General features: G+C 35.3%; 1 protein-coding gene across 2 annotated transcripts in view; it reads left to right on the top strand.

The window, feature by feature from the left end:
* SYDE2 (synapse defective Rho GTPase homolog 2) overlaps positions 1-25,053 on the top strand; it is a 43,880-nt gene that overhangs the window by 12,100 nt on the left and 6,727 nt on the right. For both annotated transcript variants that reach the window (XM_004002146.6, XM_042250527.2), the window contains exons 3-6: positions 3,997-5,099; positions 9,370-9,496; positions 16,869-17,050; positions 20,166-20,397. In XM_004002146.6, the coding sequence (XP_004002195.4) occupies positions 3,997-5,099; positions 9,370-9,496; positions 16,869-17,050; positions 20,166-20,397 (1,644 nt within the window). The remainder of the gene's footprint in view (positions 1-3,996; positions 5,100-9,369; positions 9,497-16,868; positions 17,051-20,165; positions 20,398-25,053) is intronic.

Below are 25,053 nucleotides of genomic sequence, written 5' to 3'. Positions count from 1 at the left end.
ACATTTTTTTCCCAGTTTTCTCATGAAATTAAGCTCTAGTTACCCTTAGTGGTAGCAGGCTTGATAATTCACCTTGAATTTTCTCCTGAATTTTCTTTCTTGCTGATATTTTTTTACTTTACAAATAAACTACTTGCATTTGGATCCTTTTCTCAGGGATGTGAGGAGAAGGAGTAAATGTTACATTGATACAAAAAAAAAAAGTTAAAAAACAGTGTAGTATATGATGTTAATTTTGAAAGAAACAATAAAAAGCTATACTGGAAATGTTAATACCTGACTCCCCCACCCCCAACCCCCAGTGTTGGGATTAAAATTTTTTTTGTGTGTGCATATCTAAGTGTAAACTGATTTTCCACAGTGACTGTGTGTTTCTTTTGTAATGTGGATGTGAAGAGTAATAAATGGTATATAAAATAATACTTTGAAACACAGGTTGAGATCCAGGTGGAGTGATGAGGAAAGCTTGCAGGAGAAGGGCAGACAGATCGTGATGGGTGTGGAATGGTGCAGAAAAGGCAAGAGGGCATTAAGTATAAGAGCAGTGTTAGAAAGTCAGTGTATGTCACGTGAGATACACTTTAAGTTACTGTCTTTAAACTTTATTATTTTATGTTTGTCGCAAATTGTGAATCTGTTAAGAGGACAGACATTACCGAAAAAACAAAAACAACCACCCAAATTTGAAAGTACAGAAGGATGTGAATTATGTCTCCTTTCTTACTGTTATTCTTCTCCTAAGCTTATTGTTATAACAAGTACATTCCTATGTTGACCAGAGGAGATATTTAGACAATTTATTTATACAATCTTTTTTTTTTTGTTTTAATATGGTCAGAAAGGTTATTTACCTAAAGTGATAATGTTTTCTTTAGCAACACTGGCAAAAATCTGTTGGGAAATAGGCAGAGAGAATGGTTAAATTTCAAAATAATGTTTTGATTAAGAAATAGGAAAGCTCAAGTATTTTTAATATGAATGACAGTTTTATGATCATGCTGACACAGTTATGACTGTTTTTTGCCTATTAACTTTTGGATATATATATACCTTTTATCTAGTTGCTCTCATAGAGGACTGTTTTGGGTTTTGCTGATTTCACTTATTATCTATACTTTGTATTCTTACACGTGGTGGTGGTTTAGTCGCTAAGTCGAGTCTGACTCTTGCGACCCCATGCACTGTAGCCTGCCAGGCTTCTCTGTCCATGGGATTCTCTAGGCAAGAATACTGGAGTGGGTTGCCATTTCCTTTTCCACGGGATCTTCCTGACCCAGGAATCATACGTGGCTTTCCTGCATTGCAGGCAGATTCTTTACCGACTGAACTATGAGGGAAGCCCCATTCTTACATGTCGATTAATGTTATTGTTCCCCAATTTTTATAGTATTTAATTGGGTTGATGTGCCCTATTTGACTGGTTCCTTACTGTTAGATGTTAATAGAATGTTTCCACTACTACTATGGTGATCTTTATCATGATCTGTTTTGCTTCATTAAGATTGATTACTATTAATAGTATCTTTACTTGGTCTTTACAGCTGGTAACTATTATAGGTAATTTCTACATTGTATTTCCTAAAAAGTTTATAGTTTACAGGCAACTAACAATTGGTTAATTCAATTATTCAATAAACATTTAGTTCCTGCTATGTGCCATTTACTGTTCTAGGTGCTGAAGGGAATGTGCCAGTTTCAGTTGATCCTAGTCTGGTTCATAAATTTATATTGAAAGATTTTTCCTTTTTTTCTTTCCCTAGAAAGTCCCATGAATGGAGCAGCCTGGTGCAGGCTACTGTCCATGGGGTGGCAAAGAGGTGGACATGACTGAGCGACTTCACTTTTCTTTTCTTTCTTTATAAGCTATAGCTAATCTGTGATTTGATTAGTATAATTGTGGTTTCATTTTAAGTGAATGTTGAACTTGGTTTGTCATATTTCAGCTCTTGGATTTTATAAAAACAAAGCTTTTTTGTTTCAATAAATTCAGTCTTGCCTGCAGTAGAAATGTGTTTAAAAAAAAGTCTTTATATTAGATTTACTCTTTATTTAATAAAACCTAAAACAATTTTATATACTGGGTAGCTTCTTTAGGCCATGACAAAATAGATAGATTGTATGCTACAGCAAGACTCTGATTACTGTAGAATATTTTAGACCAGTAAACCAGTAGAATTGTACTACAGTTTACAGTATAAGAGAATGCTTTGTCTAGTTTATTAAACACTCCATTTCTTATTAGTTACGTACCAGAGAAGCCCAACAGGCATACTTAAAATAGTCCTTTCTCTATAAAGAAACTATTTTGTCAATAGGACACATAGAGAAGGATGGAGAGAGGACTATTTAGACTATTTTAATATTTTGAAGAAAGGTCATTTAATCTATTGATTTTTTGAAATGAATAAACACTTTTCTTTTTTTTTTATTTTATTTATTTATTTTTTTTACACTTTTCTTATTTTGATTGTCAAATGTACTACATAGAGTAGCCTCTGGTACTAGGGTCATTAAGGATCCTTATAAGGAATAATTAGATAAAGTATGAAAAATTAATTTAAATTTTAAACAATTGGGATAATACTATGTTTTTCTTTAAAAGCACAGTTTAAATTTATATATTACATTTTTAGAAGCTACTTTCAATTTGCTGTATTAATTTGAAAACTTACTAGGAAATATTCAGATTTTCAATGAAATTGATTACCCTTTACACATCCTTTTTTTTTTAACTGAGAATTAAAAGTTTAAGGTTAAGTGGAATGCTTTAACTTCTTAATAATAGTTGAAAAAAGGTCTTTGAAAGTCAATTTGATGTATATGTATGGACAGAAAAATGTTTAAAAAGATGGAGAGACTGCAAGTATAGTATTTTAGAGCACAGATTCTGAAAGCCTGTTTTCAGATATGAGTCCTTATTCTTCCACTTACCAGAAGTGATTTTAGACAAATTAGACAGCTCATGCATCAGTTTCCTCATCTGGAGAATGGTCTCTTAACTCGTAAGGTTATTATGAGAGTTAAATGAGGTTCTGTGCATATTAATTATTAAATTAAGTTTTCATACTTTGTCTAGCTCAGTAAAAGTTGACAGGTATTATTTTTAATAATAAATATTATAATTTAAAAATAATAATAGACTTCCCTGGTGGCTCAGACGGTAAAGCATCTGTCTACAATGCGGGAGACCCGGGTTCAATCCCTGGGTCAGGAAGATCCTCTGGAGAAGGAAATGGCAATCCACTCCAGTACTATTGCCTGGAAAATCCCATGGACAGAGGAGCTTGGTAAGCTACAGTCCATGGGGTTGCAAAGAGTTGGAGCTACTTTTAATATAATTTTCACTGTTATATTACCATGATTAATCTCCTGGTAGTACAGTTTTACAATGATTAATCTTTTGGTGATATGGACTGGTTTTTTTTGTGCTTTTTAAATTTTTAGAAAAACTTTTTATTGTAAGCCTGAGTAACTTTGACATTCAGAAAAAAATAAAGCAATTTTTGTGGAGAAAAAATTGAAAGCGTTTTATACTTTATTCTTTATAGAAACTGAAAATTATAAGAAAATGCATTTTATCAATCATTCTCATAATAGGTGAAATTTCTAAATAAATATATTAAAGTAGGAAATGTGAAAATTGGTGAACACATTAAAATAGAAAATTTCCCTAGTTTTCTTTGATATCCACTGTTTACAGTTATAAGTATATTGCCGTGGGACAGATTTAAAAGGAACCTATATTACCTTCCTTCCAAACCTTCAGAATAGAAAAGCAGATGAAGAGGGGGATGTTTCTTTCCACCATAAGCCTTTTGTAGATCTTGATATTCTGCTTAAACTTGGTAATGGGAATTCAGCTAAACTTTTGACTAAACCTCACCATTAAGATGAAACAGGGAAGAATTTCTGTCCATATGAGAGCTTGTTAAATTTGTGGTTTATAAAGTAAAAAGAAATAGAAACATATCACCTTATTTATTTATTTTTTTCAAGGTCCTGGGAGTATAGCTGCTACAAACAAGACTGATTTGGGAGTTATGGAACCGTCTTCACCAAGCCCTAGCCCAGTGAAAAAAGGCAGTTCAATGAATTGGTCTTTCCCGGATAAAATAAAATCTCCACGAACTGTGAGGAAACTTTCCATGAAAATGAAAAAGTTGCCAGAACTTAGCCGAAAACTGAGTGTTAAAGGAACCTTGAATTATGCGAACAGTCCAGATAATACTCCTTCTTTGTCTAAATGTAACTGTCAAGAGATTCATCATGCTGTTATTCTACCTTCTGGGAATACAACTACAGCTGCTAAGAGGAATGTGATAAGTCGGTACCATCTTGATACCAGTGTGTCTTCTCAGCCCAGCTATCAGAAGAAAACCTCCGTGAGTTCTAAGTATTCCTGCAAAGGTGGTTACCTCAGTGATGGAGATTCACCTGAACTGATAGCCAAATCTAGCAAATATGGATCTGAAAACAAATTTGCAAAAGGAAAAGACATAATTCCAAATAGCGGCAGCAAGAATGAAATAGACATTGATGCTTTTAGACATTACAGCTTTTCTGATCAACCTAAGTGTTCACAGTACATATCTGGGCTCATGAGTGTGCACTTCTATGGTGCTGAGGATTTAAAACCACCTCGGATAGACTCAAAAGATGTCTTTTGTGCAATTCAGGTAGATTCAGTGAACAAAGCCAGAACAGCTTTGCTCACATGTCGAACAACGTTTTTAGACATGGATCACACTTTCAACATAGAAATTGAAAATGCACAGCATTTGAAATTAGTAGTGTTTAGTTGGGAACCCACTCCAAGGAAAAACCGAGTGTGTTGTCATGGAACTGTTGTTCTTCCCACCTTATTCCGAGTGACAAAGACACATCAACTGGCTGTCAAACTTGAACCTAGAGGACTTATTTACGTGAAGGTGACTCTTTTGGAACAGTGGGAGAATTCACTTCATGGGCTAGATATAAATCGTGAGCCAGTAATATTTGGTGTTGATATTCGAAAAGTTGTAGAGAAAGAAAATATAGGCTTGATGGTACCACTCCTGATTCAGAAATGTATTATGGAAATTGAAAAGAGAGGCTGCCAGGTATTAGTTTACTGTGTTTCTCTATTGCCCCCTTATCTGTCTATCTGAGTAATTAATTCAATTTATTTATAGTAAGTCTTAGGAGAAGGAGTTCAAGGTAAGTTTAAAAAATCTAATTTAGACTTTTTATCATTCCTATTCCTTATTTTTATTACATTATTGTTTAGGATATAATTTATGCCTTAACCTGTGTTGTCAATGATTGAAAGCATGCTAGATGGTTCTTTATGTTTGATGCAGGGCTGCATGGATACTTTGAGATGAAGACATGGCATTTTACAGTGACATTCCTAGGAAAAGCCAGAGCTAATAACATGGACTAAGACTAATTTGTTTAAGGAATGTTTCTGCATGGTTTGACTTTCCTTTGATGGAGAGTTCAACAGTGAATCTTATAACCCTGTTTCACTCCTAAAATTAACTCCCTGCCCTTATTTCCTGTTCTACCTTAGTTCCACGCTTTGGAAAGCGTAAGCTTATCCATGTCTTACCTTTGGGAATAGCATGGTGGATAAGGAGAAGTCCTACTAATAAAAGCACATCTCATTCTCTTTTCCTTTTAAAGAAGGTAAAAGCAGTTCATTAGAACAAACAAAAAACCTGGTGCTATTTGTAACAAGATGGGCTTCCCTGGTGGCTCGGACGGTAAAGAGTCTGCCTGTAATACAGGAGACCTGGGTTCGATCCCTGGGTCGGGAAATTCCCCTGGAGAAGGAAATGGCAACCCACTTCACTATTCTTGCCTGGAGAATTCCACGGACAAAGGAGCCTGGTGAACCTTAGTCCATGCAGTCAGAAAGAGTCGGACATGACTGATACTTACTTTCATGTAAATGTTAACCAGTTGGTAGACCCTATTTTTTGGGCTTTCCTGGTGGCTCAGGCAGTAGAGAATCCACCTGCCAAATGCAGGAGATACAGGAGACTCTGGGTCAATCCCTGGGTTGGGAAGATCCCCTGGAGAAGGAAATGGCAACCCACTCCAGTATTCTTTTCTTGGAAATCTCATGGACAGAGAAGCGTGGTGGGCTATAGTTCAGGGGGTTGCAAGAGTTGGACACGAATTAGTGACTAAACCACCGCCACCAGACCTTATCTTTATTTCATTAATACTTGTAGAATGACAATGAGAAGCAGTGTATCACTGAGGATATTAATATGAGGTACAAGTAATTATTTATACTAATCTTTTGCAAAACAAAATGAGCCTTAGAATCATTACTAAAGTGTTTTGCTTTAGTGCTATCAGAATTTATAACATTGATCAAAAATACCAAGGATGAATACCATAAAATCTGAAATATAATTTCTTTAGAAGAATATAGAAGCAAATGTTAAATAACCTACCTTGAATTTAACATGGAAACTATAGAAACCTCTTAACTTAATGGAGTTTGGTATAAAGATACAGGAAACTTAGATTCTGGTTTCTCATCCATTGTTGTGTGATGTTGGGCAAGTCACTTAATTTCTGTGAGTCTTTTCTGCTTATATTAATAAAAATAGATGTAGTAACTTCTTGAAGCAGAGAGGTAGGACATTTGAATTTTTGAAACCTCCTTCAGATATGTGATTCTATCAAGTTGAGTTTGTGTTGTCTGGGTGGAAGTGAGGCCTTTAGAATCCAGCTTTTGGTCCAGTTACTCTTTTCTTAAGGGTGTCTATTTTCCCTCCATATTTTTTCCCAGGGAGCATATAGAGATACTAGAAGTTAGGCAGGCTTTAAATAAAGCTAAAGTCTTTTACAATTGTACATTAAAATGTGTGTTAGTTGCTCAGTAGTGTCTGACTCTGAGACCCCATGAAATGTAGCCTGTCCATGGAATTCTCCAGGCAAGAATACTGGAGTGGGTAGCTATTTCCTCCTCTCGGGGACTTTTCTGACTCAGGGATTGAACCCCGGTCTCCTGCATTGCAGGCAGATTCTTTACCGTCTGAGCCACCAGGGATGCCCCATAAGTAACTCAAGTAGCACTATACTTTTACAGTCTATTTTCTGAAAATATTTCATAAAGAGCAAGTAGATAAGACTGTTGTAAGTGATGTTAAATGCCAAGAAAATATTTTTTAGGAATGCTTTATTTCTATAAAGTTTAGAAAGATTTATTTTAATAAGAAATTATTTCCTGTGAAATAAAAAGTAAGATTTACAGTTGTATGTTTGAAACAGTTCTTTTTAAATGCCTTTTCTTGTTTTGTCTCTTTTGCTTCTCCCTGTTCCACCCCAATACACATACAGAAAGAAGCTGATATGTGCCTGTGTTTTATAAACCAGCATACTGCTTTAATTTTGTTTACCTTTCTAGTCAGTATTCCTTTTTTTTTTAACCATGACAATTAGGTTTCAATAGTCATACTAAAATAGTTTGTGATATTTTTCCAAATACTTGGAAGGCTACTATCATACATCTCCTGCTTCGAGTGGGAAAAGATTAGTATAGAAATCATACTCATGGTCCGTCCAGTTTAGATTCTGTCCTTACTAGAGGCATCAAGCATGTACTTCAAGTGTTTGATTCAGGAAATCAGCCTCTGAAGTTAAGGAATATACCCTAAAATATTCCTCCCTGATGTATGTATAGTATATCTTCCTTCTTTTATTCACTTTTAAAAACTATGTTTGTAATATCAGCTTTTGGGATAACACATTCCTTTAAAGTATCACTCATTATTGAAGTATTACTTTCTTTAATTTGTTCTGTGTGCATCTTTCTCAAGCTTAAGAGGATGCATCTTTATGAGATTTTTGTGACACTCTAAGTTTGTGACACTAGAAGGGCTCTACTCAAGTTGGTTTCTTCTAATGTTGTAGTGTTTCCTTTGATCCTGTTTAATATTTTAGTTTCATTTTCTGGATCATTTGCCATTCTGATTTTCTTTCTCTTGATGTTGTAACTAACACCTGCTATTGTCACTGTGAATATACCGTGAATGTGGAGAAGAATAGGACATTTGAATTTTATTCCTAGTACATTCCTTGGTTTCCCATATCCTGTTGATCCTTTCAAATTCAGCAGCACCTTGAACTACCTTCTCTTAGAAGTAGTTGTAGATTCTCTATTATCTTTAAGTTAATTCTGAGTGCTTGTCATCTCAAATATTTTGGATAACATTTCTGTGGATCCATTACTGACACTTTCCTATATTAAGACTCACCTTTTGTAGTGTAGCCTATCAGTTATTTAATAATTCATAAGAGGTTAGTGTCATAAGTAAACCTGTAAATTTTATTTGCTTTCTTCCTCCAGATCATTTTTAATATTTTTAAATGATTTCTAGTTCAGATCCTTAGGGATCACCTTGTGTGTTTTCACTTTATTTCTGTCTTGAAGTAATCTTTATCCAATCTTTCAATTCAAGGTGACTGAACTTCTAAATAGTCTTTGATGTAGAAATATAGATGACGACCACTTTCCTCAATTTTCATGAAGATTTTTTTCTTTTAAAAGGCCCCAGTTGCTTAATCAGGCTGTTTTCTCTTTAAGATACCATGTTGATTTCCTCTTAGTGAATTTATATTGAACTAACAATGTTTAAAAAACAATTCTTTTTAATGTAGATTGAAGGGAGATTGAGTGGTGTCTTTGCATCATAAATACATTTTGAACTAGAAGTTTTATTTTCCCCTTTAATATATTATTTCCACTGAATTTCCTTCAGTGCTTTATAATCAATTCATTTGATAAGTTTAAAAAATCCTAGATTTGTTTTCATTTCTTCCCAAGAAACTTTAAAAGATAACTTTACAGAAATAGTTTCCTGGAACCTTATTTCAAATATATACTTAAAAAAAATAAACTGAGGTTTTGGGTTTTAAAAATAAACTGAGTATTAAACAAATTAAAAAACTTGCCCAAATTCACCAAGCAAGGAGTGATAGTGTGGGGCTTTATGAATCCAAAATCTTTGATTAGCTGTTGTGCTGTATTACTTCAATCTGGAGCAAAAGATGTAAAAGGGCACCCATGGAGATATTGGTTGAGTGTATAAAATTAAAAGGAAGGGATTGTGTCTTTGCTTAAGATATTATAGCTAGTACTACAGGTATATCATTTGAATTTAAATGAAAGAATATAAAATTTATATTAAACCATGTAACTACAATCAGTATAGTCTGTGGTGAGACTTCAGAAGCTTATGTTTGAGATATTTTTAATTAAATGCCATCAGAATATATAAGATTGCCAAAGTCATGTGATTTATACATACTGTGCTCTTATATTTTCTCTTTATCCAATTTACCGTAATGTGGCGATAATTTTATTTCTAGGTAGTAGGCCTATACCGATTATGTGGCTCGGCAGCAGTCAAGAAAGAACTTCGAGAGGCTTTTGAGAGGGATAGCAAAGCTGTTGGTCTGTGTGAAAGCCAATACCCAGATATAAATGTAATAACAGGTAATAAATAGATGTTATTTTTATGTATACATTCTGAAAGACTACCTCTGCAGGAAGGAGAATTGAAATACGGTTTTGGTATTATTCTGAAGTCTTTTTTTCCTTCTTTCACAAACACTACTGTGTTCTTTTCTGTGGGGAGGTACCAAGATATGGTCCCTTTTCTCAAACAGCCAACCTTTGGAAGGAAGTAAGGCCTACATTAAAATAGCTCCAGTAGCTAACAGAAGGAAAAGGGTACCTTGTCTTCATGGAGGGATAAATAAAGTGCCATCAGGTTCAGTTTGACTGGAGCATAGGTAATATAAGGGGCATTGACTGTCTGGTTAGAGAATTTAGATTTATTTACTAGGCAGAGGGAATCCAAAGATTTTTGAGCAGAGGAATGAAATCTTCAGAGATAGTCTGCAGGAATACTTATCTGGCAAGTCTGTGCGAATGATTGAAATAAGAAGATAGAAGAGGAACGAAAACCAGTTAGGAAGGCTTGGCAATAGTCTCAGCAAAGAGGTAATGAGAGCAGATGGCATCTTACAGCAGTAGCAATAGCAGGAAGGAATAGAATTGAAAGTGGATGAAGACAGGGAGGGCCCAGAAAAACATGACTTTGACACCTGGTTGATTGGATTCCATTAGCAGAAATAAGAGAAAACTACTGTTTTTGGTGGAGAAATGTAGAAAAAGATTATGAATTGGATTTCTTTTCAAACATATATTGAACTTGAGGTACCAGTCGGAGATCTCAGTGGATACATCAAGCAAAGTTGAAAGTGCTTATCTGCAGCTAAGGAGAGGATGTAGTAGAATGTGAGGGGTCTGTTATTTGCCCAGGTGATGAATACAGTCCAATGTACAGCATTGCAAATACTCTTCCAAAGCCCTGAGTGATGAAAATGGCAATTTGATGGTTATTGGCACTAGTTATAGTTAACACCTTCCAATTGTCTGTAAAGTTTCAAAAGTCCAGAACTTTGAGGATTTCAAAACTTTGGAGGCAGGCAAAGAAAGAAGAAACATCTAAAGGGATTGAGAGGAAAGGAGTCAGAAACTTTGGGAAACAAGAAACAATAGAGTTTTCACAGCAAGGTGTGATGCAGTGTCATTCTGTGGAGAGATCATATGAGATGAGAACAGAAAAAAAGGCCTTTAGGAGATTTTTTATAACTAATCAATATTTGGGGACTGTTGGCTTATAATTCCATGTTTGTTTTTTGTTGTTGTTTTACTTTTTATTAGCAAAGTTTTCAAGCATAGAATACTATGATAAACCTTCTTTGTCCATCATCTGGCTTCCATAATGACCAAACCTGTCTCATTTATACCCCTCATTTGATTCTCCCCACACTTGGACTATTTTGAACCATAATCTCAGATATCACATCCTTTCACCTACAGATGCCTTGGTATGTATTTCCAGATTGTCTGTGTATTTTGATAGTCTTTCTCTTCTCTCTATTGTCAACTACCATTTTTTCCCTTGCTCTAACAATATTTGTTTTTCTCTTCTAAATTGCTTTCTTATTTTGCACACAGTTGTCTAGGTGAGAATTTGAGGAGGGCTCAACTTGCACATATTAAAGAGATTTTTAATGATTGGAATCCTTAAAGACAACTTTTAGCATTGAGACTTTCCAAATGTTTGAGCTTCCCAATCTCTGAACTCTGAATGACTGTATTTTCATAGATTATTTAATATATATTCTTAGATACTAAGTTTGATCCCAAGCATTTTAATTCTAAAAGAAGACAAACCAAAGCACTTTTTTTCCTGTAAGTTTTAGCAAACCAGAAATAATGGTTACTTTTATTTTTCTAAAGGAAGAAGGTTTATTATTTCTACTAAAAAATGGGTCATTTCTACAAAAAGGTAGATTTTTCCCCCTTAGTAGTATATAATTAATAGAATCAGCAAAAGACTCATTTTTGAATTTATTAAGGAGAAATTTTATAAATATCAGTTCTCAGAAAATTACATTCTGAATAAAAAGAGGTTTTGTCTTAGTTGAAGCCTTGGCTTAGAGGTAAAAATTATGCCAAATGTGTACAGTTTAAGAAGATGAAGTGATGTGGTTTGAATTGTCAGAAATTTGCAGCATATGCAGAAGATATGACAGTAGATCAATGAATATTAGATTTATAGAAGCATTCTTTTCTAAAGTTGAGAGTTTCCATAGTTTATGAATTAGATATTTCTTGGCTTTATTCTTTGTATTCCGTTTCAGTAAAGTTGTTTTTCAGAAGAACCAAGAGCTCTTTTCTTTCTTGATAAAAAGCCAATGGAATGATTTAAGTTTTGTCTGAGAAATACCATTGGAATTGCAATAAATTATACACAGGGGCTCATCATGGCTCAAAATTTGGGGAGTTGGCCAGTAATAGTGTTGCCTCATGTGTTTGTTCCATGTGAGCTCACATTGCTAAGTAAACTTTGAAATATAATTAACAGTTCAATAGGTCTAAAAAAGATATTAATGGAGTGGATAATAGACTTTACTCACAGTTTAATGTGTTCTTAGTGATTGGTTTGTCTGGAAGACAGAATGAAGTACTCCAGACAAACCAGAATTTTTTCAATCAGGTGCAAAATTTAAGGTGTAAAATCTATTCATAGTTTTAAGAGATGATAATAGAAAAGTCAGTAGTTAGTATTTATTATTTAGTGATTATTAAAGTTTTAGACAGAGAGAATGGTGAATTTTGTGATTGAGAATTAATACAATATAGGTACTTCAAACCAGTCTCTGAGAAACAGATGTAGTTTCAGAGATAGAATGCCCTTTTTTTTCCAGTGTGGTGATGCCTGTATTGCATCACAGGGATGAGTAGAATCTTCCTGTGTAGTTGGTCCTTGTGCCTGAAGGCAAGAGGCATATGATTTCATAGTACCTAACTAATAGTGTTCTTGCCTGGAGAATCCCAGGGACGGAGGAGCCTGGTGGGCTGCCGTCTATGGGGTCGCAGAGAATCGGACACGACTGAAGTGACTTAGCAGCAGCAGCAGCAGCAGCAACTAATACAGGGCAGCTTAAGAGATGTAACTGGAACCAGTTCTTTATTTACCAATAATTGCCTGCTTCAAGTACATGATGAAAGATATACTGTGTTTCATTAAATAAACTTCATCATAAATGTCCCCCAAGTCTTTTTTTAAGTAGCTTCTGTAGCATTAAAGATTGTCACCACAAAGTTATTATCTTATGTTTTTTATGTCCCAAAGTGTTAAGAAGGCAAAATGGTTTTAAGATGCCTCTGTCTATCACTAAGTTTTTGAATTAAGACCATATGGTCAATTTCTAGGTTTATGAGTCGTTATATCTTATATGTCACAATGTACTATAAATACTTCCTCTCTGTATCATTTTATAAAATCCTTTATTTTTCCTGTGAAGTTTGTCTGCATTTACTAATAGAAAAGCAATAATAACCTTTACTTCATTGAACATAATATGCTGAGCATACTCTAAGTGCTCAATGTTTGTTATAATAATTCTCCCTTATTTGCCTTAAAATTATAGTGGAGTTAGTAATCTTGAATCCATTTAAAATCTGGATCCATTTAAAATTCCATTTATATTAATGGTTGTTTAGTATATTACTCATAAAGTATAATGATATTTGACATATATTTTCACTAAGTTATAAAGTTATCTTTTCTGGAGATCTTTTAGATTTTAATTTAATATAATTGCATTATAGGACAAGTCTCAAATTACCAGGACATATTGAGTTTTATGAGAACTAACAAGTCTTGTTTTGTCAAGGAACAAATATGGAACCTTAAAAAAAAATTATGCCCTAAAGGTTTAGTAGTGTCTTTGTTTGGCAGCTACAGAAAATTGCATTTTCACTTTCTAGTTGTAGATTCTTTTTAAACTGAATGTTTCTCTTCATTGTGGGAAACTAAGGATAGTAGTAAAGATCACATGATAAAAGTTAAGGAATGGGAATATCACTGTATATCTAACAGGTATTGATTATTATTATATGCCAAGCAATATATATATATTGTATCTCTTTGTGTATATCAGAGAAAAAGTTTGGTCAGTATTCTCTTGGTTCCTTCCTGCATTTCCATCTTGTTACCTTTTTACTATGGAGTAGGAAGTTATGCTATGTTAAGGAATAAGGTTTTTTGGAGGCTCACAGCACAGTCTTGTACCTCCTCTTTCCTGTTTAGTATCATCATCAGAATACTTGAGCATTTTCATTTATTCACTAAAGACTTTAATATCTTACCTATGGTTAGATTTCCAGCTGAAGTCCTGCCATCATTCTGAATGACTTTAACATACAAATGACCGATCTAGTACACTCTTCTTATCTAATCTAATTATTATTGGGTATCAACTGATACCTTAAACTCTTTCTTGAAACATTCTTTCCTTTACTGCCTTGATAGCATATTTTCCTGTCCTGCTCCCCACCCCCACCCCGCCTCTACTTACCGTTCACACTTCTTTAGCCGTTCTTCCCTAGTCACCTTTGGAAAATCTTCTTCCTGATGACCACGTAAGAGCTGATTGAAGACTGGGATGGGGGCGGGGTGAGAGGGATATATGTTTGTAGCTGAATCATATTGTTATACAGCAGAAACCAATACAACATTGTAAAGCAATCATCCTCCCATTAAAAATAAGTTTTTTTAAAGAAAAAAATTTTTTTTTAAAAAGAGCTGATTGATGTTCTTCATCATTTTCTCCTATTATTAGGCCTTCTCATATCACTCTATATTACCTCCTTGGCTTCCCTGGTGGCTCAGACGGTAAAGAGTCTGCCTGCAGTGTGGGAGACCTGGGTTCAATCCTGGGGTTGGGAAGATCCCCTGGAGAAGGGAATGGCAACCTACTCTGGTATCCTTGCCTGAAAAATCCCATGGACAGAGGAGCCTGGCGGGCTATACAGTCCATGGAGTCACAAACAGTCGGACACGCCTGAACGACTTCACTTTCTTTCTCTCTTTCTCTCTCCTCCTTGATAATCTCAGTCATTCCCGAGGTTCTAGTTATCATGTTTAAGTTGATCATTCTCAGATCTGTGTCTCCAGCCATCTTTTTCCTGAGTCTCAGATTTTTATATCCAGTAGCCTTGAATGTCCCATAGATAACTTAAGCTTAATACGTTCAAAATCAAACTCTTTTCTATCCTCTAAAGCATGGTTTTCCTCCTTTCCCCCGTTTCAAGTAATAGCACTATTATTCACTTAGATGCTGAAGCCCCAGACCTAGGAAACATCCTTTTTCCTCTGAATGACAAATATATTTTTGATTCAGTGGTCCTGTTTTGGAATTTGTCCTACCAACATACCTGCGTATATACAAAATGATGATGTGCAAGGTTATTCATTATAGCATGTTGTGAAATAACAGATTAGAAAGAATACAAGTATCTGTAGCCACTGACTAGATCAAAATGTGGGGCATCCATACATTGGAATACTGTGATATGGCTGTAAAAACGTTTGAAGAAAATTTCTGTGTACTGAAAATATGGCAAGGGTTATGGCAAGGATAGGGCTTCCCTGGTAGCTCAGCTGCTAAAGAATCCACTTGCAGTACAGGAGACCCCGGTTTGATTCCTGGGTCAGGAAGATCCCCTGAAAAAGTGATAGGCTACCCATTGCAGTATTTTGGGGCTTCCCTGGTGGCTCAGTTGGTAAAGAATCTGCCTGCAATGCAGGAGACCTGGGTTTGATCCCTGCATTGCAAAGATTCCCTGGAGGAGGGCATGGCAACCGATTCCGTATTTTCACCTGGAGAATCCCCATGGACAGAGGAGCCTGGCAGACTACAGTCCATGGGGTCGCAAAGAGTCAGACATGACTGAGTGACTAAGCACAGCACATAGCAAGGATGAAATGTTAAATGAAAAAGTATATATGCTGTCTTTTATGTAATAAAGGAGAACAAATAATAATGTTATTAGTATTTATATCTGCATAAGCAAAAGCTGGAAGGATGCATAAGAAACTAATGAACCATTGTTGTGTTGTTTAATTACATCTGACTATTTTGGAACCCCAAGTACTGTAGCTCACCAGGCTTCTCTGCCCATGGGATTTCCCAGGCAAGAATACTAGAATGGGTTGCCATTTCCTTCTCTAGGGGATCTTCCCGAACCAGGAATTGAACCTGAATTTCCCGCCAAGAATTCTTATGAGCCATAGTATTATCAAAATTTAAAAGATTTATCAGATGGGAAACTTCCTTTATGATCATGTTTAAATTCAAATTGGGCTTCCCTTATAGCTCAGTTGGTAAAGACTCCACCTGCAATGCAGGAGGCCCCGGTTTGATTCCTGGGTCAGGAAGATCCACTGGAGAAGGGATAGGCTACCAACTCCAGTATTCTTGGGCTTCCCTTGTGGCTCAGCTGGTAAAGAATCCACCCACAATGTGGGAGACCTGGGTTCGATCCCTGGGTTGGGAAGATCCCCTGGAGAAGGAAAGGCTACCTACTCCAGTATTCTGGTGGAGAATTCTCTGGACTGTATAGTCCATGGGATCACAAAGAGGTGGACATGACTGAGTGCCTTTCACTTTCACTTAAATTCAAATTAAGCCCTCAAACTAAGTTCTCAGCTAAGCTGAGAGCATTTTCTAAATCAGTATTGTCTATATTTAGGTTTTTGCTGTCAGAAATGTCAATTTTTTTTCTTGCGATCACACTCTATCCTTTAGCTAGTATCTTAACCTACCTTCCTTATATGTAACAGCTATTATCCTTTCCTGTTTCCTCTACTATAGCTATATCACCTCTTAGTTCATAACTATTTGTGGTGTGTTTGAAATAGACTTACCTCATTCCTATTATAGTGGCACGTTTGTTGTTTTCTGTTCTTGGGTTTTGGTTTTAGAAATGATTTTTTTCTTCCATAGTATAGCATTGGAGATTATCCAGACTATTCAGTATGTGTGTTTAAGCCATATCTTCTGTATTTAAGAGGAATTGCATTTATGTAGCTCGCTTATTTATAAGGGTTTATGAAAAGTCTGGAAATTAAAAATCCATATAATTGGAATAATTTGCAATTAATATTAGTGTGCCTTATTTTCTTTTGTTTTATATGGACTTAAAGGAGCTTTTTATAAAAGGAATTTACTTTATGAACAAATCTACTATATATGATAATTGGATATTATGCATGTGCATTATTAGCATGGTTTCAAAACAAAAAGTCAATTAATGAAGCAATTTCTAAGAATACAAATTGCAAGTGTTTTGTTATAGTACTTTTTACATTTCTGCTTTTATTGTTTTCAGAATGTTAAAAGTTCACTGTAATGATACTTTGAAAAAAAATTCGCCGCAGCTTTTTATTATTTCACTCTAAAGACTAATTGACATCTATTTCTGGTTTGTTTGGTTTCTGAAGGTGTTCTTAAGGATTATTTAAGAGAACTTCCTTCTCCTCTGATAACAAAGCAGCTTTATGAGGCTGTATTAGATGCAATGGCAAAAAATCCTTTGAAAATGTCATCAAATGGTTGTGAGAATGATCCAGGTGATTCTCAGTACACTTTTGGCCTTCTGGATTGTCTGCCTGACGTTGAGAAGGTAAGCACCATAGATATACATTCTTCCTGAAATAAACCACATACTTAATGAACTGAGTACTTAGCTCCAGAGCTACAGATAATTTTTAGTTATTTGACATTTGTAGCACTGATGAGTTTTAGCTCTACCTTTGCTGAAGACTAAACAGTGTAAATCTAGAAACTGATTCTTAAATAGAATAAATCTAGAAAACAGTTTTTTCTCTTTTGCATGTGATATTAACCTAGGCATGAATACTCCTGATAAGTTTTAAAAGAGTATTGTTATCTTATTATTAAAATGACATATTTGTAATTAAGTTAGGAAGGTATAGAAAAGAAGAATGGAATTTATAATTATCAATATCTAAAGCCTATATAATTAACATTTTGGTTTATTTCCTTTATTAATAGTATTTTTAAAATATGGTAACTGTTTTGTGTACATGACTTAGCCTCAAGACTTTGTGCTCACCACCACTCTTTCCTTCCTCCTTGTCTCTTCACATTTGCCCCCTTCCCATGATCTAAATCTCATACCAGTATCTTCTGGTATGCCTGCAGGAGAGGGGATGACTGGGCTTGCAGAACTAATCTTAGCCTAACTTTAGCTGTTGTTCCTTAGAACAAAAGGGAAAATAAGGGAAAGAAATATGGCCAGGCTTATCCAGATGAGGCCAACTTTGCCTATATTTCTTATCATGTGAGAGTGGAAGGTCCAAGAGTGGATAGAAATACTTTAAGCCTAATACCTTAATTAACTAGTTTATTTTAGTCATCTGAATGGCCTGTTCTCTGTCCAGTTAGATTAGGAATTTCTGTTCCCTTGGGTGGGAGAGAGGAATAGCTACAAAGAGGTAAACAGAAGAAGGGTGGGGTGAAGGGGTAGAAATGTTCCTTCATCAATATAAGGTAAAATTATGTATCATTTTGCTTATGAGTGAAGACTCGAGTGTCAAGGAATTTAAATCACTTGCCCAAGATTATGTAGCTTTTTGGGTGTTATAGTCTATCATATGAATCTAGGCCTTTCTGGCCTTAAAGCTCATGCTGTTAATATTCTTTCTAAAAAGGCTCCAAAGTATTCCACTGAATGGATTTGACAATTTATCATTATTTGTTTTATATAAAATTTAGGTTTTGAACCTATTTGTATATATTTGTCCACAGATTTCTTTTCAGTTAGAATTACTTATTCAGATTAGAATTTCAGAGTGGAATTGCTGATTTAAATGTTGTGAACGTTTTGAGGCTGTATTAGTACATATTTTCATATTACTTTTCAGAGGGGACTTAACAGTTACATTATTTGGCTGATCTTATTTCAAGGACAAAAAAATTTCTTACTTTAGGTTGCGTTTCTTGGTTTGCTATTGAGATTGAGCCTAATATATTTAACCAGTCATGTGTGTGTGTTAACTGTGTTAACCAGTGTGTGACTGGTTTTGATTTCAGAATATCAACTGTAGTCTACTGTAGATCCATTTGCTCCTGATTCCTTCCCTTCATAGCCAAACACTGAGCAAATGTTTGTTCTGGCAGTTATCACTTCTTCACCCTTCATTTACTACTCAACAAACTGTTATCTGGCTTCCTACCCCATCTCTGTGGATCTGTTTTTGTCAAGGTTACTAATTACCTTCTAATCACCAAATCCAGTTGTCACTTTTGGCTCCAGAAATATTGATAATATGTCATTTTAATTTTTTAAAATAACTTTTTAAAGTGACAGGTTATTATTGGTATTTATTTCTTCAATTATGAAGAGGAAATTACATGCTTATTTTGTTAAATGATTGATCATATACCAGTATATTAAAAACATCATTTCTTTTCGTAATTGCTTAGACTTAAATAACCATTCACTTCTTAAGCAAATTCCCCTTATTGGTTTCTTCAAGGATTAAAAAAAAATTTTTTTTCAGTAATTTTTTTTCATTTCTATGCTTCCCTTTTCCATTGTTTGTCTACTTAAAATATTTATTAAGAAGTGCATTGGCCTTCTTCCTAATCTGGATCACAATAGAACCTGGCCACGGTAACCTAGATTTTAAGATGGTGCCCCCTATTTATGACTACAGGATTTAACTGAACTTAAAAATGAACATTCTGTAACTCCTGCAGTTGAAGTGGGGAGTCCTAACCACTGGACTGCCAAGGAATTCCCTCAAGATACCTAATTTAATGATATCTACAAAAACCTGGATATTTTTGATGGCCATTATTTAGCCAACTATAGATACCTAATCTTATTAGTTTTTTGTTTATGCTTTCTGTATTTCTGTTTGCAAAAATAATTAGATACATGCATGTTTTCTCATTTCCCATTCTTTCTTACATAAAAAGTGACATAGTATGAAAACTAAGATCCTGCATGCCAAAACAAACAAACAAATAGGTATCTTGAGATGGAGAGATTATCTGGGATTATCAAGGCAGGTCCTAAATGTAATCACAAGTATCCTTATAAGGGACGGGGAGAGGGAGATTTGACTACAGGCAGACGAAAACAGAGGGAAGCAGAATCAGAAGATGTTACATTGTTAGTTTTGAAAATGGAAGAAGGGTCCCTGAGTTGAGGAATGTAAGGAATACAGCTCCTGGAAAAGACAGGAAACAGATTCTTTCCTAGAGCTTCTGCCGGAGTGTGCCCTGCCTGCTGACACCTTGATTTTAGCTCCCTGAGACTCCTTTCAGACTTCTGGCCTCCAAATCTATCAGAGAATAAATTCATGTTGTTTTAAAACTTAAAAAAAAAAAAAAAAGAACATTCTGCCCTAATCCCCTTTTCATCACAGCCTTTGCTGTTATCTTTTTAGAGAAGGGAAGAGAGGAAAAAGTTGATGGCATATTTTCTAAGAAACTCCAGCTAAAATTTGGAATTCATTCATGAGCATTTTAGATAATGTATATTTTAACCATTCTATGAATCAAATTATGTTGTCAAAACCTAAGTGTCCTGTGTAACATTTTATAAAAAAAAATGTGTTTCAAGTTTCAAACATCCAGCTTAAAAGTAAATCTTTGAAACAACCTTCTAAAAAGTGACAGGTTGTTTGTCTATATTTCCTACTATAAATTGTGTCCTTGAATTTATCCCTGTTTGACTGTATTAAATGAAATTTAATTCAATTTAGGCAACTCTAATGATGTTGTTGGATCATTTGAAATTGGTGGCTTCTTATCATGATGTGAATAAGATGACCTGCCAAAACTTGGCTGTGTGCTTTGGACCAGTATTATTAAGTCAGAGGCAAGAAACTTCCACCCATAACAACAGAGTCTTTACTGATTCCAAGGAACTTGCGACTGCTTTGGATTTTAAAAAACATATTGAAGTTCTTCACTACTTACTTCAACTCTGGCCAGGTAAATGATTCAGTGGAATTATTTTTCTCTTACAATGATATCTCTACAATGATAGAATTAGCTAATCATTAAATATGCCCCTGTATGGTTGAAGAAAATCTTTTCTAGATTTTGCTCTTTAAAATAGTATGAATTGATACCTGCCCTTTAGATTTCTCCATTTAAATGTTCTGCTTTTACTGATACTGTTGTAGACATAGAGATCAATGTATACGTTTTGGATTTGGTAAGCTCTGGGTTTGGATCCTGATTGTATCCCTTATTAGTCTGACCGTGGGCAACTTCATTAACATTTTAGAGTCTCAGTATCACCTTTTGTCATGTGGGTTAGTAATATGTTTATAGAATTGATAGGAAGATTAAATTTTAAAAAGTATGTGTATAAGGTGCTCAGCACAGCTCTTGGCACATAATAGGTACTCAGTAAATATTAAGATTTTTACTGTTATCATTTTTAGTTCAACTGATTTAAAGCAGAATTCATTTTTCTACTTAAATCAGTTCTTCCTGACATCTTTCATGTATTCATGGTCATTCTTCAAATTGTCTAGGCTTGAGTGGACAGTTCAGTTTTTCTTGTCCATCCCTTATTCAATAAGAAAAGGCTGACAGTTATTTTCCTAACATATCTCTTAAGTATTTCCACAGCTAAAAGGAATATGTATTTAATTAGATGCTTTATAAAGGATCCCTGTATTTAGGTTCTAAAATTTTCTTACCCGGTAGTAATTCCCACTTGCCTCCCCTATCCTGCATAGGACCAAGTGTGAAGATACTTCAATGCTAAGGGCAGTACACAGTGTTGAAAGTGCCTGGGCCCTGGAGTCAGGCTTGGATTCAGATCCGATGGTGGCACTCACCAGCAGTGTGGACTCAGGCAAACTTTCCTAAGCCTCAGTTTGCTTCTGTATGAATAGTGCCTTCCTTAGGGTTGTTGTGAAGATTGGCATAAAGGATCTAAGGAAATGAACAGAGAGTTTAGCATAAAGTCAGTCCTCAGTAAATGTGCTTATTAGTCTTCCCTGGTGGCTCAGTGGTAAAGAATCTGCCTGCAATGCAAGAGATGTGGGTTTGATCCCTGGGTCGGGAAGTTCTCCTAGAGAAAGAAATGGCAACTTGCTCTAGAATTCTTGCCTAGGAAATCCCATGGACAGAGGAGCCATGGGGTCACAAAAGAGTTGGATACAACTTAGCTACTCAACAAAAAAAACCTCTTTTGTTAATGTATATGAGAGAAGGATAGACTAAATAAAGTACAGAAGGCTTGGACTTCCCTGGTGAGTCAGAGGCTAGGAGTCCGCCTGCCAATGCAGGAGACACGGGTTTGATCCTGGTTCGGGAATATTTTACATGCCTCAAGATGGCTAAGCCCATGCATCACAGCTCCTGAGCCCATGCTCTAGAGCTCTTGAGCCACACAGCTGCTGAAGCCTGCATGCCCTAGAGCCCATGCTCTGAGACAAGAGAAGCCGCCACAGTGAGAAATACCAAGCACCACAGCTAGAGCGTGGCCCCTGCTCGCTGCAGCTAGAGAAAGCCCACGTGTGGCAACAAAGACCCAGCACAGCCAAGAATAAATAAATATAAATAAACACGTATTTTAAAAAAACACAAAGTATAAAGGATTGCTTGATTTAGTCTTTTAAAAAACTAATTAATTTTAAAAAGTGAGTTAAAAATTAAGCTAATTAAAATTTTCAACTTTTAAATTTGGAAAGTTAATATTTTTGTTTTCTTTTAAATACAGGCTTAAAAAATCATTTTCAAATTATATTTTAGCTGAGTTAGTATGTATTATTTATTAGTTAAAAGTGCTGAATGTAGGTGTTCTAATTAGTCTGATTTCTACATTTGGTACCCAACATAAGGGATCACTCGGGTTCAGGTTTAAATGTGTGTTTCCTAGCTTTTCCTGGAACTGTTTTAATTTTAATAAACATGAAAAATTGGGAAAGGAGCTATCTTATCATTCTAATCAAATGAAAGTTTTCTTGCCTGGAGCTATTAAGTTTATTACCAGTATCTGAGTTCTTTTATCATTAATTCTGTATCAGAGGTTAATGTCACTCCATTATTTTGTAACAGTCATCTTAGTGTTGGATTTAGGAGCAAAAATTTATGTTGTATGTTATAGGAAAAAAAGGTTCAGATTTGAGACTCACTGTACAGTATTTCAATAACAACCTTAAGCAATTGTGTCTGAGTATATAGCACCTTATTCCAAAGGTTTGTGTGGTTGGATTGAAAAATAGCTGCCCCCTTGTCTATAACTTGTTATTTTTCTTCAGTTATAATACCTCAGACAAAGTATAGAATAGGGCAGAAAGTTGAGAGGAAATAGGAGTTAGTCTTGCCTGCTACATCACTTGCTTTTGGATTTAAGAAGAGGCATAAATCAGGTAGACACAGTGCACTTACTGAGCCTGAGAAAATTGATGGTGCCATGGAAAATGGGCCACAGCCTATTACTTGCTGAATGACTGTCCTTGCTACATGTACCCCATTTATTTTCCTTGTTGGTATTTATCCTACTCCAGAAATAAAAAGAATTGGTTCCACCCTTTCCTGTCTACCTTCCTTCTTTTTTACTTCCTTAACTTTTTGTTTTATTATTTTTTTAATTTTGGGCAGTATAATTTGCTTTATATTAATAATTTGAATATAATTTACTTTGAGCTTTTCTTCTTGAAAAATCTTGTCTTCAAAGTGATCAGTTAGAACCCTGGTATACTGGCACTGAAAGTTAAAAGTCAGCCTGCCAGTGGCTTTTCAGATTCTTCTGGCAAAACCCTAAATTCTTTGGAAGCAGCTTTGAGGCTAGATTGGCAGCAGGTGAGGGAGCAAAATGGAAACACATTTCCCTTTTGATCAAAACAGTCTTCTTTTCATCTTTTTTATGTACTGGGTATGTAGAAGGTAGTTGCTTTTAAAAAAACATTAGCTTGCTGTCTTAAGAATATTGAAAATTAATGATAGGCTACCCTTTCACTTTATAGATAGGAAAATAGCTTTAGAGAATATACAATTCTTAGACTAGCTGTTTGTTACATCACATTTTCTATGACATCGATTTGGGACTGGGCTTTTGTTTTTGGAAGAGCTATCTATTTTCCCTAATTCTTTTTTTTTTTTTTTTTTTTTTTTTTGCGGTTGGGGGGCTGTGCAGCTTGTGGGATCTTAGTTCCCTGGCCAGAGATTGAACCTGAGCCCTTGGCAGGGAGAGTACTGGAGTTCTAACTGCTGGACTGCCAGGGAATTCCTTCCCTAATTCTTTTTGGTTCATTTTTCTCACTAGACTAAGCTTCATGAGGTCCAGGACTACATTTTGGTTACCTCTACACTTCCAGGTTATAACAGAGTACTTGGCAACAACTAGATACCCAATATATTCTATTAAGTAAAATAATTATGCCCAAGGTAATTATACTATAGATAAAAAGCTAATAGAGTGGTGATTAAAAATATAAATCTATTGGTAGAAAATAAGAAAATTATGCTTCTTAGTAATTATCATTATATTTTGAGAATTTTTTAACAACTTTCTAGATTGTATTTTCATCTTATTCTTTTGAAGGTGGGTAATTAGCAGTGCTAGGAAAACCAGAATTTTGGGGGGTAAAAGTAACCATTTTATCTGCATATGTAATAGGAAACCCGTATCACCACCAGTAGTTTAAAAAGCTAGTAAAGTTGATTTTTTAGAAATTTTGGTCTAAAAGATATAAAATACTTCAGTTGGTTTTTTGAAAGAAAGTGTTAGTTGCTCAGCCGTGTCCGATTCTTTGCAACCCCACGGGCTGTAGCTCGCCAGGCCCTCTGTCCATGGACTTCTCTAGGCAAGAATACTGGAGTGGGTTGCCAATCTCTTCTCCAGGGGATCTTCCCAATCCAGGTCTCCTGCATTGCAGGTGGATTCTTTGCTGTCTGAGCCATCAGAGATATAAAATATTATAAATTGATTTCTTAAATGTTTTCTAAGAAAATGCAAAAATAATGTTTGAACGGGGACTTGGTTAAGCAACTTTAAGCAGCTGGCAACAAAATAAAGGTGGGTTTTTGCAGGTGAATGTTGGAAAATACAGACAAATTAAGACAAGGTCAACACAGAGTCAAAAATGTTTTACCCTGGTTGGATCACAAACCAGATGACCTCAAGGTTAGCCTAGTACTGTAATGGGTTGGCAAAAACAAAAGGCATGACACTTAAGCACTAAGAATAGGAAGAGCACAGCAAATGAAGGGGAAAAGGCAAGGAGACTTAGTAAGGATAAGCATCTTCAGTAGAAGGATGAATAATTAAACAGTGAAAAAAGTTAGATATCCATTCTGCAATGGCATATGGCACTCTCTGTTAATACTGTTTTAAATATCAAGTTAAAGTAAATATCGCCATTCCTTTCATGGCTCAGCAGGTAAACAATCCTCCTGCAATACAAGAGACACAGGAGACACCCAGGCTCAATCCCTGGGTTGGGAAGATCCCCAGGAGGAGGAAATAGCAACCCACTCCAGTATTCTTGCTTGGAAAATCCCATGGACAGAGGAGTCTGGTGGGCTCCAGTCCATGAGTTGCAAAGGGTTGAACACAACTGAGCGACTAACACACACATTCCTTTAAAGTAAATATCAGACCTTTTTTTTTGTAGAAAATTTTAA

This window comes from Ovis aries, chromosome 1, assembly GCF_016772045.2.
Source record: "Ovis aries strain OAR_USU_Benz2616 breed Rambouillet chromosome 1, ARS-UI_Ramb_v3.0, whole genome shotgun sequence".
In the NCBI taxonomy this organism is placed as follows: Eukaryota; Metazoa; Chordata; class Mammalia; order Artiodactyla; family Bovidae; genus Ovis; species Ovis aries.
This window is presented reverse-complemented; position numbering and strand designations above follow the sequence as displayed.